At 34.5% G+C, this 19,826-nt stretch overlaps 1 protein-coding gene across 1 annotated transcript in view; it reads right to left on the reverse strand.

Annotated features, from left to right (window-relative positions):
* Positions 1-1,701: 1,701 nt before the first annotated feature.
* LOC150085316 (sperm-associated antigen 7) overlaps positions 1,702-19,826 on the reverse strand; it is an 83,545-nt gene continuing 65,420 nt past the window's right edge. The window contains exons 5-7 of the mRNA XM_090373150.1: positions 15,082-15,171; positions 11,005-11,155; positions 1,702-1,953 (exon numbers count right to left, since the gene is read on the reverse strand). Of these exons, the coding sequence (XP_090229276.1) occupies positions 1,850-1,953; positions 11,005-11,155; positions 15,082-15,171 (345 nt within the window). The 3' untranslated portion in view covers positions 1,702-1,849. The remainder of the gene's footprint in view (positions 1,954-11,004; positions 11,156-15,081; positions 15,172-19,826) is intronic.

A 19,826-nucleotide genomic window follows, 5' to 3' on the forward strand; every position in this document is an offset into this window, starting at 1 on the left:
TTTAGTAAGTGTTCTATTAAGTTTAGTAATTAATTTACAAGGAAATAACTAATTGTAATGAATGGGCCTGGTGTACTGGGGTTCATGGTTAAGAAAAATATATACATACAATAACCCAGTTTAATATAATATAATAAAATTATAATAAGTAGCAGTAGCTTTCGAGACTAATGAGTCTCTTTTTCAACTGATTTAAATACAATGAGCTGAGAGTGAGGCACGTTATTCATTTTCTATTGTTGTTGCACGGACGTGCGGTTTTACTCCAGTGTTTATCCAGCATTAAAATGGTCTCTAGAATGGGGTGTAGACGTATGCCTTTGTGGCACTTTATCGCCTTTGGATTGTTTAATATGTTAAGTGATTCTAGCCATAGGCGGTGGCGAAAGTGTTGAGTGGTCTACTATTTCAAAGTCACATTTGGGATCGAGATCGTGGTTGGTGGCCCAAAAATGTTCCGCGACTGTGGACTGGTCAGTTTCGGCAAGACAAATTGCTCTGTGGTGTTCCGTAAGGCGATCTTGGAGACGTCTTGATGTTTCTCCTATGTAGCAGCTGTTACAGTTTCTACAGGTGATGTGATATACTACATTGCTGCATAAGAGAGGTGTGACAGGGGTCTTCACACTGGAGACAAGTGAACGTAGGTTTCTGCAGGGTAACTGCACACATTTGATGTAATTTCTGAGTATTTTTGAGATCCATCCTGACACACCTGGATAATAGGAAATGTAGGCAGACGGTATACCGTCTTGGTTCAGTGGTCTTGGGTGGGATGTGAGTTCTTGTGCCTGTAATAGGCACCTGTTTAGCACATGGGATGGATAACCACATTTGGTTAGGTCCGCCTTCACATGGGAAATCTCATTACGCCTAATTGCATCAGTGCTGGAATGGCTACAAGCCCTGGAGAATAGGGTGCGGGCAGTGCTGTTAAGATGACTGGGTGCGTGGCCGGATTTGTAGTTAGTAAATTGTCCACACTACATAGGTTTGCAGTTTCTCTAGACTTGGGCCTACACGATGCACTAAGACACCCAGGAACAGGAGTGCGTCATTGACCTCTAATTCTATAATAAACTGGATGAAATTAGACAGGGAGTTGAGGTATTCCAGTAGTGCTGTTTCAGAGCCACGTGGTATTACAGTAAAAATATTGCAACTTCTCTGCACCATGTTGTAATAGGTACAGGTGGGTTCAGGTGTATCTGCTCCTCCAGATCTTCCATGGCAATGTTGGCTACCACAGAACTAACAGGGGCACCCATAGCAGTGCCATGTACCTGCTGGTAGACTGAATCCTCAAAGGTGAAGATGCTGCTTGATAAGCATAGGTTGAGGGCGGTGCAGATGTCATCAGTGGATAGTGATGTTCTGGATTGGAGGCACAAGTCATTCTCGAGGAGCCTTCTGGCGCAGTGCACGGCCTGTTATATGGGAATTGAAGTGAATAAAGTAACCACATCAAATGATGCCATGACGGTGCTGTCAGGGATTGAAAGGTCCTTAATGAGGTGGATGAATTCGCTGCTATTTTTGATGGTGTGTGTGTGGTATTTCCTACAAGAGGTGAGAGGAGGTGCGCGATAAGCTTGGATAGGTCATACGTTGGGGCACTGCAGCACGACACATAAGGAAATAACTATATTTACTTTTTATTTCTATTAATCACAAAAAAAAAAAATTCAGTCAGAAACATGATCAAAATTACTTAAAACTATTTTATTATACTGATTTTTTACAACTTTTTATGCTAATTACATATGATATATCCTGATTATAATGCATGTGATGGATGGTGAAAATAAATAATTAATCTCGTAAATAAGTACTTCCAAGACTGTACACATTAATTATCTGCTTCAGCTTCGCTGGTCTTCTGTTTTTTCTTAGCCCTCAGATCTGCTAAGGTTTGTTCAATGGAACGCTGGTCTCTCTTCTTGTCACTAGGCACTGAAATGAAATTACAAAAATATACTTTGCTTTTACAATTATGTTAGCAAATGGAATGATTACAACAAAGTTTTCTTAAATTTTATTGCAATCTTGAACTCAGGCTACTTCTCTGCCGCTTTACAAAAATAAATGGCCTTTGCCATTTATATAATTGTAAAATTGTATTATTACTATGGAGGAAAATTATACAATGTAGTTTTTCAAATTTTTTTTTACAATTACACTATCCAACAATTTTTTTTTCTTCATACCTCCTGAATGAAAGTTGGTTATTCTGAACAAAATTAATGTCCTGATTATGAAAATATCAATCATTTACTTCTGTCACGTCGGTTGTAATCATTACACACAATATATGTTACTTACATATTTCCCACTCAATGATTTCCTTTTATACTCCAGACTGCTTTCCCATTTAAGGAACCAACAGTAATCTCCCATCATGGCAGAGTCCCAGCAACCTTGGTATCGTTTTTCCATTGCACATGCGTCCTGGTGGAAGCACTCTCCTTGTTCATCACTGACATCTGCTAAGTTTTCAGGAAAGAAATCCAGATGGGAATGAAAGAAATGCATTTTTAATGACATTCAGCACCCCACGTCCTTGTAACATTTCAGCAGGTTTGCCACCAGTTGCTCATAGTTCTCTTCTTTCCGAGGAATCTGTGTACCACCACCGCCTTGAAAGATCTCCATGCAGCCAGTTCAACTTCATTCAGTTTTCTTTGAAATTCTTCATCTTTTAGGAGCTTTCTTATTTGAGGACCTATGAAAATTCCTTCCTTCAGCTTTGCATGAGATAAATTTGGAAACATTTTCAGTAAATATGCGAATCCTCTGCTTTCTTTATCCAGTGCCTTAGTGAAATTCTTAATCAGTCCAGGCTTCATGTGTAAAGGGGGAAGAAAAAACCTTTTGTGGATCAACCAATGGAACATACTTTACATTGCTTTTGCTGGGAATATATTCATCTCTCTTGTCCCAATGTTGTATGACGTAGTGTTTGGCTGTTGCACGACTATCCCACAAACACAAGGAACAACAGTATTTAGTGAAACCACCTTACAACCCAACAAGCAGTCCAATCACTTTGAGATCACCACAAATATTCCAACCAGTCATTGTAACGTATAGCAGCAAGAATCTGGAACATACTATCGTAAGTTTCTTTCAGGTCAACAGCAAGAACAAGAGGAATTGATGGTAAAGTATTTTCATTATGAAGCAATACTGCTTTCAAACTTAGCTTTGACGAATCAATGAACAAACGCCATTCAGAGGTATTGTGATCAATGTTCAGTTCGTGCATAAGACCAACGACGTCTTTGCAGACATGGTGTTTTCCATTGCAAAATATCTTGAAAACTCTTCATTTCGCATATGGTATATTGTAATGTTTGTACCTTTGACGAATAAGTTCCACTGTTGTAGTCTGGATCCAGGTAATTCAGCCTTTTCTTTGGGTAAGTCCAAGTCTCTGATCAAGTCGTTTAATTCTTCTTGTTCAATGTAGTGTGGGGCCTTTTCTTTTTCTGGCTCATAGTCCAAATCATGTGAAGTACATGGTTCTGTGACATCTGGTAAAACATTTTTTCTGTACCTTCATCACTACTTCCAATATCCCAAGATTTTGGTGGCACAGGCACTGGCAGTTCTTTACCATGTGGCACTGGTCTAATTGCTGATGGGATATTTGATGCAGTGCTTGCTCTTTTTGGAAATACCTTTTATTTTTGTCATGCAGAAATAGCAGTCGTCGAAACGATTCTTGGGCTCGCGCCACACCATAGGGACAGCAAAAAGTATTGCTCTCAGCTTACCATATAACCACAGCCTTAAGTTCGTTGTACAAGTAATACAACAGATATGTGGAGCCCAATATTTTTCTTGGTCACCGATCTTGCAGTATAAATATACTAAATGCAATTCTGTATTAATATTAAACATATTAAACTAAATACATAATTAAACATAATACAAAATAAATAATACGTAATACATATTAAACTAAATATACTAAATGCAACTTTTGTGACATATTAGTATAAACTAAATATACTAATATGCAACTTTTGTGACATTGTATATTTTCTTCCTCTGAGTTTCTGGGATTAAGTGTCCACAAACATAGCAGAAGTTGTCTGGGTGATTGATGCAAGTTCTGTGCTTTGTCTTTTCCATTTTAACAAAGCATTAACCTAAAAACAGTAAAAGCAATTGGTAAATTTGAACAGAAGGTGAATTCTTGTAGCGTAGTTTATCATACACTATATATCGAACAGTTGAATGGTGTAATAAAATTAAAAATAGTGACTTGTCTGGAAAAGTGCATCAAAATCAAAACATACTATATTACAAGAACAGTAATGATGTACTTGCTTAACTTTTAGCCCAATAAACAAAACCAACCAAAAGTTAATAAATTTAAAAATTATATTTCAAACAGAAATGATATCTTTGTACAGAATCCAGTTATCTATATATATCTTAAAACAGATAGGAAATTTTTATGATTGATTTTAAATTCTATACATAAAACTTGACCAGAAACAATCATTGATTTGCTGGAGGTAAAAATCATGTTGGGTAGTGTTATTAGTGAGTTTTTAAAATTATTTAAAATAAATTCTAAAATTAGTAACAATTATCATTAGGAATGTTTTCTATTTGTTCCAATTGTTCCATTTGTTTCCATCTGTTCATACAACTAAAGAAATAAGATGTTTCTGTAACTAAATGCTGACATTCAAAAACAGAAATTCTAAGCGGTTAAGGAGCTAATACATTGAATGAACATTTCCTATATGATTTCACTCCAACACATTAGTACAATACATGCAAAACCCTCTTTGATACAAAGGCTCATGAAGATCTTTCCATGTAAATGTGCTTTCTTAACAATTCATAGAAATTTAAACCTGTAGTTTCCCAGTTGAAAAACCTACTACTCAAGGGTATGCCTCATGTAAGGCAACCTCTAAACATTAGTTCATCTTGGCCATGGTTCTCTGCAATGATATGTTTGCATAGTGTGTGTGTTGTTTAGTTCTTTCTGGCCACTTGGCAAGTAGCAATCACCAGGAAGGCTACTTCCCAGTATCCTTCCTGGTGACAACAACATGGTAAGGCGGGCCCAAATATATGCAGCAGACTCGATTTACCGGGACATTTCAAGACTCCAAATTAAAAATCAACAGGAAATCATAAAATTCAAGAAATAAATAGAATAGGCAAAAACAGATGTTTTGCAAGTCGTAAATAAGCAACGTTATAAGTTGTTTATTTATGTGGGAGATTAATGCACCTATTATCCCACAAAAAAAAAAAAAAAAAAAAAAAAATTTAGTTTGTTTTAATGTGTAGCGTGAATTGCGTTCAGTCACACCACAAAAAAGACAAATTTTGTTTCATTATTAAGTTGAATGTCAAAATTTTTTTTATAGTAAATATACACTGTGCTGCCACTTTATTAGGTACACCCCTGCTGTGCACACAAATGGTTTGTCCGACAACGTTGCAAGTCACATGACCACAGTTGTGGATATAAATACAGCAGAACAACCTTTCTGGTGTCAGTTTAGCGTACAAACCGCAGCAAGAATGGGGAAAAAGAATGATCAACGGACTTCAAACGTGACATGGTAGTATGTGCAAGATGTGCTGGACAAAGCATCTCTGAAACGGCAGTTCTCCTGAACTTTTTACACACACCACAGTTTCAAGGGTGTATCGAAAATGGTGCAATGAACAGAAAACATCCTCTCACTGGCACTCCTGTGGAAGAAAATCGCTTGTTGATGAGAGAGGTCAGAGGTCATAGTTAGAATTGTGCAAGCAAACAGACGGGCCACAATGTCGCACATCACGTCAGAAAACAACCTAACCTTGGTGCGCAGAACAAAATATCGCAATGGGCAACTAGTTGCACTTTGTCGCAAATGGGTTACAACAGCCGATGGCCACATCGCGTACCTTTGTTATCAATGAAGAACAAGAGAGCACGCCTCCTGTGGGCACAGCAATACCAGCACTGGACTATCGAGGATTGAAAAACAATTGCTTGGTCTGACGAGTCGAAGTTCCTGGTGCATCATGTTGATGGAAGGCTCAGAATTTGGCAAAAACAACACGAATCCATGGACTCGTCATGTCTGACGACTACTGTGCAAGGTGGTGGGGGCAGTATTATGGTGTGAGGAATGTTTTCTTGGCACACGTTGGGTCCATTGATACCCATAGATTCACGTCTGAATGCCACATCACACCTAAACATCGCTGCTGACCAAGTGCATCTATTCATGTTGACAGTTTATCCTCAGTCAGATGGTTACTTCCAGCAGAATAATGCGCCAGTGCACAAAGCCCACATCACTATGGAATGGTTCCAGGAACACGACAATGACTTTTCTTTGCTGCAATGGGCTGATCAGTCCCTGGATCTCAATCCTATTGAACATCTTTGGGATGAGCTGGAAAGGGCTGTTCGCTGCAGGCCTACACCTCCGTCGAATCTCAAGGAACTGCGTGACACACTCGTGTCTGCATGGTACTCCATTCCTGCACATTTTCAGCATCTTGTTCAATCCTTGCCTAGACGAATTTAGGCTGTTTTGAAGGCTAAAGGAGGCGCAACACGCTAAGTGTTTGTTTGTTTGTTGTTTGGTTTTTAGGAGCATTAGCAACTAAGGCCATATTGCTCCGGGGATATGCGGTGGTCATTCCCTGACCTTTCCACATACTCCGTATTTGGTGGTCATGGGCTCGAACCCCAGTCTAATCAAGAAGCGTGTGCTACGCACTGCCACTCCTGCCCACCTGGCTACGGAGGTGCCTACGCTACTAAGTAGGTGTACCTAATAAAGTCGCAGCACAGTGTATATATTTTTTGTTTAGAAATAGCAAAAATGATGGACAAATGCAAAAGAGTTGTGCTTTCAATTGAAAAAAAACTTGAAATTATTCAAAAGTTTGAAAACAGCTTTTGAAAAACCTTTAATGAACCATTATGATGTTGGTGACTAAACCATATGTGACACGTAACAAGTAAAACGGAAGATTAGATTTAAAATTGACATCGTAAAAAAAGAAAATGAGAAGCATTATATTGAACTCACCAGTATTTGTGGTAAGTTTTTTAATCTATCGCGATATTTTTATGCAAGGTTGCTGAACATTTACCGGCACCCATAGGAAGAAGTGCAAGTCATATGAGCACAGCAGTTTCCTATTATTACATACGATGGTGAAGACAAGAAAGAATCTCTCATCTACTGGAGAAAGTGTAATTACCAGTGGATGCCAGCAGTTCCTGTACCCAGGAAGCCAAAATCTGGGTACAAGCAGGTGAAAATCCCATTTCTAATAAACTGGAGACCAGCAAATCTTGCTCCCCAAAGGGGCTAGCATTAAAAAAAAAAAAAAAAAAAAACTGTTCTCATAGGGAATAGCATATTAATTAACAATTTTAGAAAAAAAAATAGTAAAAATAATAATAAGAAAAAAATTAAATAGATAAAATGTTAAAATAATAATTATTATTAAAGAAAAAGAAATAAAATAATTACGGAAAAAAAAATGAGACAAAGAAATAATAAAGGTTAACACCACCCCAAGGAAATAACCAAGCCCAACTAAATAAAGCTGAACTTCAGCACAGGAGGGGCATAAAAGTAGTTTCGTTGAGTACAGAAGTCAATTAAGTAACCCACGACATCTGTTAAAAGCCTGTGTTGCAAACTCCTGTAGAGCTGAGAAGGCATTTTGATTTGCAATAAGATATCTTTCATTTCTAGGAGAAAAATTATGTACTCTACTATATAATGTTTGTCTTAAACCTTGGTAAACCGGGCAGAAGAATAAGGCATGACTCCAGTCGTCAGAGGCGCCGCAGAAACAGGTACCTGGTGTAGCTAGATCGAATTGAAGAAGACAAGCCTTCAAAGAACCATGGCCATTTAAAATGTATGATGTAAGAAGGTTGGGTAGAACCAAAGCTGATTACTTTTCAGGTAGTGAATTTAATATCAGGTATAACACATTTGGTCACTGTTCCTTTGATCGAGGAAATCCATCTCACTTGCCATCTTTTATGTAGCCTAGTCCAACATTTTGCTTTTTCATTCTTTGGATCGGCAGTGGGATCATATGTTAAATCAGAAAACGTTAAAGGATAATCTTTACGAATATAGTAAGCAAAGCCTTTGTATGTAATATACAGATCCAGAGGTAATAAGCCTGCAAAGGGCATGCCTTATACAATTAGTACTTGTGTGTGTATGCTTTTTTTTTTTTTTAATTTGTGTTCAAATGTGTACTTTTTGGTGTACAAATAAAATGTGCAGCTACCGTGACCTTTTTCATTACAAACAATAAATTAAGCTGAACACTGAAAATTACTGCCATCTAGCAACAGAAAAGCTGAACTCACTAATGCACTACATGTTTGAAACATAGAATACAACTAAAATTTTGAGAATATGCTATGGTAAACTTTTTCGTGGAATTCATGATGAACAAGCCAGGATGTTTTTGTTTAATTAATGATATGGTTATATTTAGATAAAAGCACTGAGCAGACTAAAAATAACTGCAAAATTAAGGATTTTTATTCTTATACATATATATATATATATATATATATACAGTCGGTCCTCGTATAACACGTGTTTGTACTACACGAATTCGATCATACACGATTTATAAATAGGGGAACGTTATCTTATATAACACGAACCGAATTCGCTTATGCACGATTCGCCTTTGTGTTTACAAGAAATGGCAGTCGAACGCAGAATCACCCCAACCGAACGCAACACGATAGGAATGAAGAAGATTCTGAAAATGTATTTGTGTGTTTTATATCAGTGAAGGGGAAACACATTTCACCATAATAACGTAAAAACCCACACAATTCCAGCTATCGATAATTTACAATTGCAATTAGATCGAGTTTACGACCAGTTTATAACAGATTCCACTAGCAGAAACGCAACTGGAAATTGTTTTACCCCCAGAAATGTGCTTTAGTAAAATGTGAGGTGTTATTAGTGTATCTCGGCCTTTACGGTGTTGTTTATTCAGTTGCTACACGCACGCAGCTTTGTTTATGTGTATTAAGCGTGCCTCCTCGTTTTGTAATTGTGCTTTAAAAATGAGTAAAATACTTAAAAGGTGTGAAAAGGAAGCGTCCTGGCAAAGACACTGCAGATTCAGAGAGAAAAAAAAAAGCAATATCGATAAACAGAGGCGGACTGGGTCAAAAATTCTTACCCGGAAAAATTTATAGTGGCCTCATACTATGGTTTATGGCCAAAATCACACCGGCCTCCGGCCCACCAGGGTTTCCCCGGTAAGGCTTATGGCCAGTCCACCTCTGTCGATAGAGAAAAAATATGAAATTGTGAAACGCTTTGAGCGAAATGAAAGACCACGTGATATTGCACGTGCTACAGACCTAAATGAGGCAATGCCGAGAATTACAAAGAATGCAGAAAAAATAAAAACAACTTTCATAGCGGGAACAACTCAAAGTGTAATTAAAATCCATTAGATTAAGACACAAGAATTGGAAGAGATGGAACGGCTGTCTTTTCTATCTGTTTGGATAGAAAATCAAACAAAAAACAAGTTGCTTACGATAGAAGCAAAAGCATTAGCAATATTTTATTACGTAATAGTCGTAATAAAATACGTAAGCATTTTATTACGACTTACGTATTATAATTTATACTTACGTATTATAAAATACGTAAGTATTTTATTACGACTATTTTATTTAATATAATAAATTTTTTACGAATAAAATACGTATTTTATTCGTAAAAAATACTTTTTAGTATTAAAAAATACTAAAAATACTTTATAATATAATAAATAATAAAAAAATAAATATTTTTTATTATTTATTATATTATAATAAATATAAAAAAATATATTTTTTATTACGTATTTTAATCGTTATAAAATACGTAAGTATTTTATAACAATTAAAATTACCCGATTATTTATTGTGTTTGGTAATGTTTTGGTTCCAAATGTGTGTTCAATCTTGGGTGGTCGGCAGCTAACCCCACTTTTCCCATAGGGCCTGTTGTTTATATTGCACGATTTTGCATTGCACGAGGGTTTCTAGGAACACAACTATCGTGCTATACGAGGACAGACTGTATATCAAATGTACAGGATGAGTCACAACTTTACACTTTAAATATTAGCTATCATCCATTTGTCATCTGAATTCAAAGAATACTAAATTTTTTGTTGTTAAGGGAACCTTTAAAAATTTGTTAGAAAGATGCAGAATTTATAATAAAGAAATAATTCCAACAATGAAGCTAGCTTTTCTACAAAGTTGTTAGTGTGACTGTTATCCATAGAGAATGACCAAAATATTGACTGATCCACCATGAAAACAATTTACTAAACGATTAGGTAATCTGAAAACAGTGGAAGAATCCTAGAAATGGTACACCAAGTTTTATCAGAGCTACAAAAAATTATGAATTGGCAAACTCATGTTTATATGCATTTTAAAAGATTTTGAATACAAGTTAATGTTCCAAAATTATATTAATCCTTATATCCCGACAGAAAAGTGAATCTGTTGAGCGTTTATCCAAAAGTCTGCCACAAATGAAAATTTAACCAATTCATTTGGACTAACGAGGCAAATTTCAATCTGAATGGTAATTGCATTTACTGGGTACATGATGAGGTACACAGCCTAGGTATCAGACATTCTGAAAACATTCACAGTTGAATGTTTCTAAAATGAATCAGGAGCTAACAATAAAAGTATGCCATCACATGCATAAAAGAATGCTTTTATGTATCGAGGCAAAAGGAAACTAATTTTAAAAATAATGTTGCAAAATATTCACTACAATTTTGGTTTTGTTTTTTAATCAATGATATGTAAACCAGTTTTCATTCTTTGTTTTGAAATAAAAGTGTTAAATTTACTTACGACTCATACTGTATAATATGTATACCCAAGTAGGAGATTAAATTTTTTACTCGTTAGAGAAACAGATAAATAAAACTCCTTACCAAAGCCAAACTGTTTATTAGGAATTGTTAACTTTGCTGCTTCCTTTCCTGCCTCCTTGCCTAAAAGTTTCTCATACTTTTCTTGATAATTACTGTTAGGGGCTATGACTTGTTGCTGTCGTGAATTCTTCAGCAGTATTTCTTCAAGTGCCTATTAAAAGTATATTTTAAAAAAACCATGCTAATACATTATGCAACTCTATAAATAATTTATGGTTAAAGTGTCTACTGTGGAAAAATTATTCAAACGTGTGAATTAGTACATACTAATTTGTAATAAGATTGCTTAAATATTACTAGTTTCTTAATATTTCAGTTAATATTTAACTGAAAAAAATATTACATTTTTTTCAGTTAAATTCATAATTACCCTCTTAAGTTGTGTTTAATACAGTTTTATATCAACGTCTATTCCAATTAATGTAGTCCTGCACCAAAGAACAGTGAAATTACAGTTCTTTGCTTATGTTATCAATTTTTTATTTCAGCAGCCATCAAAAATACTGTGTAATGTTATAATTGTATACTTTTTGAATCCACTAATAATTTAATTTTTTGTGCTGTAAATTTGCGGTGCTAATAAGAATTTGAAGCCATGGAACAATAAACAATTATTAAGGGGTTGTTCTAGGCAGAAGAGAAGACAGTTACAAAACAGAGGTTCCTGGTCAGAAAGGCAAGAAGAAATAAAGTGGTGTATTCTTAAAAGATTTAAGGTGAAGTAGATTTGAAAGTTATATATAATTAGGGCCGTGAATTTTTTTGTGGGGTAAAAAGGTGAAATATGTGGGAATTTCACAAGGGGAAAAAGGGCAGGATTTCGGTAATATCAATATCAGAGGGATAAAAAGAAAAACAATCCCAATTATTACAGGCAACTCATCATGATGCAATCGATACATGTTTAATTAAATACAGTAGACTCTCGATTTTCCGAGATAGATGGTAAAAAAAATCCCGGATAATCAATTTCCAGGTTAATCCAAAATTACAGAAAGTCCCTGACATACGTAAGAGATGATAAGTTCCAGGACTTCTTACGTAAGTTGAGTTTTACATAACTCGGGAATGACTAATAAAATATTGCTACTATATCCGTGATATTCCAAAATTACAAAAACCACATATCCTCAGAAGAATGAAGAAAAATAGTTATATATATTTTAATTAGTTTATTAAAAACTTTATCTGGGGACAGTGGTGAAGTAGCTGAAGTGGCACACAAGAAAAGAAAATATAAAAGGAAGAAATTGTACAGTAAAAACACAAGTATTTCATATCCTTGTTAATCATAGTTGACTTCACTGGTGCCGCTTCTCGTATTCCGTCATTGTCCTTTATTATTGTGTTCACTGTTGACACTGACAAATCTGAATTCTGCACGATACTTGTTAATATTTGGCCATTTTCATACATCCTTATTATTTTAATTTTCTGATCTAAATCAATCGCTTTCCTTTTCTTGGTAGATTTACTAATACCGCTGTCACATTTTCTTAGTCGGCACCAAGAGGTCAAAATTAAATTTTCTGTAAAGAACTTCACAGGTTTAAGGCGAAAACTCGCCATTATCACCCTATGCAAGCTCACATTTTACTAAAACACATTTCTGGAGGTCACTGCCATAAAACAATAAAAACAATTTGCACTTTCTGGGTTATTGGCTTTTCTGTTAAATGTGTGTCCTCTTCAACTGAAACCTTCAGTCATATATAAAAATAAACCTAAATAAATTTTAAGAATCTTCTCTTCATTCCTATTTTTAAGCTTGTTACTCTATATCTCGCTTGTGCAACTTGTGTGTGCCATGATCGTCATTATTCATTCCTAATTATAATTATTATTTTACTGTTTTAAATTTTACAATCTTAAAAAAATTGAGTGAAAAAAATTAACATAAGTTTCAAGTTACGTAAGTCAGAGACTTACTGTATCCAAAAATGTTCAGCAACCTACGTAAGAAATATGGTGATAGATAAAAAAAACTTACCAAGCACTACTCGCGTGTCCAATACAATTCTTCCCATTATTTTTTTTTTTTCGATGTAGATTTTAAATTTAATAGCTTCCCTTTATTTTTTACGATGGTTTGGTCACCAACATTATAATGGTTTATTAAAGATTTAACAGATGCACCGTTTTCAAACTTTTGAATGATTTCAAGTTTTTGTTTAATTGAAAGTGCAACTTGTTTGTGTTTAACCATCACTTTCTCAATTTCTAAACAAAAAAAAAAAAAAAATGTTATCCCTGACATAAATAAAATTTTTCCCTTTGTGGTGCAACGGAACACAACAATCAAAGCGATGCACTAAAGCAAGCAAACTAAACATTTGTTCTCTCTCTCTCTCTCTCTCTCTTTTTTTTTTTTTTTTTTTTTTTTTGTAGCGTCTGGTGTGAAGACAGTGGCGGTTGCAAGATCCCAATCTCCCAATAACAACTTTATAATGCCGCTTCTTGTCATTTATTTACGACTTGCAAAACATCTGTTTATACCTATGCACTGGAGGAAAGTTGTGAAAAAATAAACTTACAGTGGCTATCTGTGCGAATATGTAAAAAAAATATAGATAAAAGAAGGCTTCTAGTGATTGGAAAGCCTGCTAAACCAAGATGCTTCAAGAATGTGAAGAAATTTCCAGTGACTTATACGTAGAACAGAAAAGCTTTGATGACTTCAGATATATTTTCACGGATTACTTCAAAAAGTGGGACAAAGATTTTTGTACATAAAAACGGAAAATTATACTTCTTGTAGATTACTGTCCTGCACATCCACAGAAAGTCAGCGATCTAAGTCACAATGCTTGTTTTTTTGCCTCCAAACACTACAGCAGTGCTACAACCAATGGATCAAGGTGTGATCAGAAGTTTCAAAGTTCATGTTCGTTGCAACTTGGTCCTTTTGCTCACTGACAGAATAGACAAGGGAATTGAAATGAAAATCTCAGCTCCTGATGCTATATGAGCGATGCGTGAGAATGTGTTTCACAAAGTTGCATTCAAAACTGTTTCAAGAAGGCTGCATTTCAGTCAAAGCATGATGTTACTGGCAAGGAAGATCACATTCCATTATCTGAGTGGTTGCAAAAAAGGAGTCCAGAGTATTTAAATCAACTTCCAAACATTGACAGTTGGGAGCATGTAGATGATGACGTCGTAGAAACTATCCGAGTAGCAGGAGAAGAAGTAGACAAAGAAAACTCCATTCAGCCTTCATCGTATGGAGCAGCTGTTGACAGTGTAGAGAACCTTAAGTGTTTTTTCAAAGCTACAGACGATACGATGCAGAAGTGTTCAGTGCCTTAAGTCTGATCAGAAGAAAGTTGAGACAAAAGCAGAAGACCAATCAAATGACCCTACATTTGTTTCTGAAAATTGGATAATCACTTTTCGAAACAATTGGGCCCTTTTTAGGGCCACAAATAATTTCCATACGTAGGTTAATCTTTTACAATTCACATTTGCCTCTGGTTCCTACACTTCTATTGTTCTGAATCAGCTAACGAGTACTCGGATACAGCAAGCACATTTTGCGGTCCAAGGAAACTCGTTATAAACGAATTCAACTGTACTTATAAATATTAATCCAGTAGCTATACCCTACAGATTTCGAGGAGGGAGGGAACTGTTTTTATACAAGCCAATACCCTTTTTTTGCTGGATGCTTGCTAGACATGGCTGCCCACAGGAAAGCAATGTTAAGTATTTCAGAAAATTTCACTATATGCACAATGAACAAAGCTTACAGAGAAATACTGTGGACTGAATGACAGGCATTGCAAACATGAATCAAAGGGAACATTGCTTTGTGTGTGCCCCATCTCCAATCTATACACATGCCTTAATTTTTTTTTACCCTCCTTTCAAACCTTACATAAATTTCAGTTTACATAAGTTAGGGATTGTCTGTATTAACGACATTCTTAAAAGTGTTTCTATTTAATGTTGTAGTATTGTATCACCACAATAGTTCAGTCTGAACTATTGTGGTGATCTGAAGGTTTATAAAAATATCCTCTTTTACCGACTTTTTTTTCATTATGACAAAATTCTACACCATTGACTAACACTTACTTTTTGTTTGGCTGCTTCCTTTGCTTTCTCTGGATCCCATTCCTGTCCTTTTCTGTAAGCTAATAATTCATCATCTGAAGGAGCAAATTCCTAGAAGAACAACCATCCTTTGTTAAACAACGTACAACCTGCAAAAATGAAATTTTATATTTACAACTGAGTTTTTCTTTCTTTTTCTTTTCATATTAATATAACTCTCAAAATTTATTTCTTAGGAACTGTCAACGCATAGTTATTAGCTATGTTACAATTAAGTATCAGGCTATTCAAAAAATAAAAAAATTTGCAATTCAAATGGCAAGTGTGATAATTTTACATATTAATATTTTAAAGTTATATTTTTAAAATAATTATGAAATGAATTGCATAATAACGAACAATTTTCCCCTTTCTCCTCACTACTTTCATTGTAAAACATGGAAAAATCTGTAAATCTAAAAATCTGGGCATTTATTCACATTGTTAACTAGAGAAAAAAATAAATAAATAACACTAAAATTAAATTCAAATCTGTGGTGACAAAAACTGACTAATACCATATTACTCAAGACACTGGCACTGAATAAGAAAAATAAGGTAACTGTTTAAAAGTGGGCAACAGTTAATCATCAACATAGCAGTCCTTAATCCATAAAATAAAGATGGTTATATATAAAGATAAATACAGTAATCCCTTAAGGTTTACCTGTACATATCTGGATATTTAATTCTATGCAGTAACTGTTTAGAGGCTAGTGGCAAACTGAGGTAAGGTATGTGGGCATTTTCACATACTGCAAGAATGAAGCAGTATGGTGCCATTAAAAATACATATCCATTGTTAACTGTTGTGATAGGATTGGTTGGTTGGGTTTATGCATTATAGCAGCTGAGGTTATAATGCACACTGTTGTGATAGGAAGTGGAAGGAGATGCAAATCTATAAAATAAAGCAGGAGAATTACTTTATTTTTTCGAGGATATCTTCACTGAAAGTCCATTCACAGCAAAAACCTAATTTTCTGCACTTTAAAAGAAAATATGTTTTATATGACTGAATTCAATTCTATTCCTTTCTTGAAAATAAAATGCATTTCTTTCCCAGCATTGCTATTTGAATTTGAAGTAACATCACAGCAGCATAACTTTACTTTTTCACAACCATAAAAAACGAAGTATTGATGAGAAATTTATAGGGCATCAAACTGTGAAAAACATTTTGAATAAACAATAAATAACACGATTCACATATGAAATGGAAGAGTTTTTTTTTAATTAAAAAAAAAAAAAAAAAAAACTTCCAGTAAGCTTCCATTTCATTGCAGTTATTTGTGAAAATATTTTCAAAAATACTTTTACTATATTATTATTAAAAATGGGAACTGCATAATTTTCCATTATCTCTCTTTATCTATCCCCCCCCAACAGATCAGCCTGTGCATATTCTATGTATTGAGTGCACATTTTATTTCAGTATTATTATTTTTTTAGAATCTAATCAAGACATACATACTGCAGCCTACAAATTTGATTGCATATTTTATAAATTTTTTTTATTCATAGAATACAGAAAAATCGTACTGTTCCCCATTTAATTTCTTCACACATTGTAATTAATGTGTAGAATATAAAAACAAAATGATGAAATAAAATTACACATCATTAAATTATTTTTATAATAGACACAATATAAAAATGAACAAATGTTAAACACAGTAAAATAAAAGAGTAAAAACAAACAATAAAATATAAAAAAATACTATAAAAATAAAATAAAAAAAAGATCCAAATTAAGAACCATGGTTTTAGAGAATATGTCACTTGTCACCTAGTTATGCTTTTCAGTAATCAACTGTCTCTTTGGGAAGATTCCTTGAACTAAAGCTCTAACTATACAAAGAAATGTTTTTTTTTTTTTTTTTTAATTTCCATTAGTTTTAGGTGAATTTTTTGCATCTTAATGAAAGGGGCTGAATGTCTACAATTTTCAATTTAAACAAGACAGGCTACACCAAATTCTTGCAAAATGGAGTTGGATTTATTCTTAGATATTGAAGATGACATTTTAAAGCTGGCCATTTTGTTTATATAAATGGAGCAGTATACTGACTCTTGATATTGGTGCAAAGACAACTAAGCTGCAGTTCTGCACATTACTGATAACTCAAATCTGTCATTCAGTTAGTTCACTTGAGTCACTGAATAAAGCCACTCGACTCAGTGGCCATCATTAATGATTGATATACATTATACTTGGCAATAAGCATGGGCAGAGCTATCTAACTGTATAACTGAAGCCCATATTGATAAATTCAGTAGTTCCATATTTGAAAAGGATAAAAACATGCATAATCTTTCTGAACTGAATGTCAACTTGCTATAAAAGCCACGACTTCCAAAATATTCAGCAAGCATGTACAGAGTGATATTTTATTCTTTGTACCATTTTAATTGTACACATTTTTCCTATTCCTGCAGCCTCAGAACTGAAAATTTAAACGACTTTAGATACCTATTGGGAATTTAGGTTAGCAGTTTAAAATATGCAACAGAAAATTTGCATCGTGAAAGAGTATTATAAAAATGAAAATTGTGTGGCTGAAGTATAGAGAACCTTCTATACATAGTTTGCATAATGTAAAGTGCCAATAAAAGGGGGGGGAAAAAACAGTACTGTTTGAAGAAATGGATTACCTTCTTAATGAGTTGAAAAATATGCTGAGTGCACAGAAACACGGCACATCTGATATATAGTAAACTATGTAAAATTTGGCAGTTAAAACAGAAATATTAAGAAAATTTCAGGTGGTAGATGACCTTCATCAACCGGTGAAATACCACCACTTTTCTTATTGGAGGCTTGAAGTGGTGAAACCCATATTTAGTCTCTAGAGCAGTTTCTGGCATCCCCCTCCCACCATACTTCTCCTTCAACCCATGCACAGTACTAAGTACTATAGGTTTTGATACCTTTTGTGTTTGGGGTTTTCATAAAAAAAAAAAAAAAAAAAAAAGTAATCTGGTACTTGTATCAACAACTGTGTTTTTATTTGACAGTCTAAGCAAAAAAAAAAAAACAAAGTTGCTCTCTTTATATGATGTTTGCAGGAATGTAGTGACAATCTGTTTTTGCAGCCAGTAGGATTTAAACTACATAAATAATGCAATGGTCTTAACTCTTACAGCAGAACAAACTTGCCTTTGCAACAAGATTCCCTGGTACCAAACTACAGTCAAACAGGTAAACACCACTTGCCAAAAGGTTAATTGGGCTTTTGTTTAAAAGGAGAGGTGATTATGATAGCCTGTTTCAGAACAATTAGTCCATCAGCAGATCGTCTCTATCACGTGGTATACGACAATTTTCAAAACTGTATATAATGTGACAAAGTTGTACATAATGAATTATCCTGATAGTGCACTAATTTTAACAGATAACTAATGCTATCTGTTGAAAGTAGTGCAATACTAGGGAAACTTGTCACAAAGGCTAGTTTGTTCTGCTGTGAAATTTAAGACCGTTGCATTATCCATGTAGTTTAAATCCTACTCACAAAAACAAATGAATGATAAGATATTCATTATAAATGTTTACAGATTATATAAGTTCATTTGTTAGTACTGAATATTCACTGAAATGTGCTTTTTCAAAACTGCTTAACCACTAGTTATACCTCTCTAAAATCTCACACTTGTTACTTACAAGGGGTGCTGGATTTTAAACAGTTTACTATAACTAATAAAGCCAAAGAATCAAGTCTTGACACACACACATTTGTAACAGCAATATGAACAATGAGCTTTGTAAACGAGTATGTTAACTTGATTATACATACAACTTTGTCTGCAGTTTACTGAGCAGTGCTCATAACAGCACTGCTTAGTAAATGTAGCTACAGAGTCTAGGAGTAATATTCTAATGGATACTATGTTATGTTGTGGCAGAATACAAATGAAACATATTTCCCATCTCAATGTCTGTCTGATGCCACGAAATAACAAAGCTTAATAAAAATAAAATGCATCAATATTCAATACTGCAGTTCCTTTCAGAAAAATGTAATCTTTACATGATTTTTTTTTTTAAATGAATTTCATGGTATATTAATGTTAAGCAGGATGGGAAAAGTGGTGCTTTCTGAACTCCTTTTCAAAATAGAAGAGCACAGCTGTGTAAAACAACTATTAGTCACAGTGTCAAGTTTTAAATTTCTCCATGCCATTATAGGAAAAAAATTGCTTTGATTTATTCTGACAGATGTCTCATCCTAAATGGCAAAAACCCTTAAACCTGGAAGGAAATCTTTTTTTTTGTAGAAAATATCATAATCAGGCTGGATTACATCATTCTGGATCAGAGTATTTGTCTGAATTATGAGCAGCACATGGAACAGTTGTTGTTATTTGGTTTTTAGGAGCATTAGCAACTAAGGCCATATTGCACTGGGGATATGCAGTGGTCATTTGCTGATTTTCCGCATCCTCCATATTTGGTGATCATGGGCTCGAACCCCAGTTGAATCAAGAAGTGTGTGCTATGCACTGCTTCTCCTACCCACCTGGCTACGGACACGACTGTGGCCAGTAATACACTCAAGCAACATGACCTATTCATCACTTTTGCATACTTTCTGTGTTATACTGTTAGAAATTTTTACTATTCTAAATGCAATTTCATAGTCTAAATATCAGGGAATATCAAAAAGTTCGTACCCTTACCAAGATAAAACGTCAGTAGGAAGATGCTGTTTTTAATATAAGTTGTC

This window comes from Mastigoproctus giganteus, chromosome 5 (genome assembly GCF_048544385.1).
Source record: "Mastigoproctus giganteus isolate SK-2022 chromosome 5, ASM4854438v1, whole genome shotgun sequence".
NCBI lineage: Eukaryota > Metazoa > Arthropoda > Arachnida > Uropygi > Thelyphonidae > Mastigoproctus > Mastigoproctus giganteus.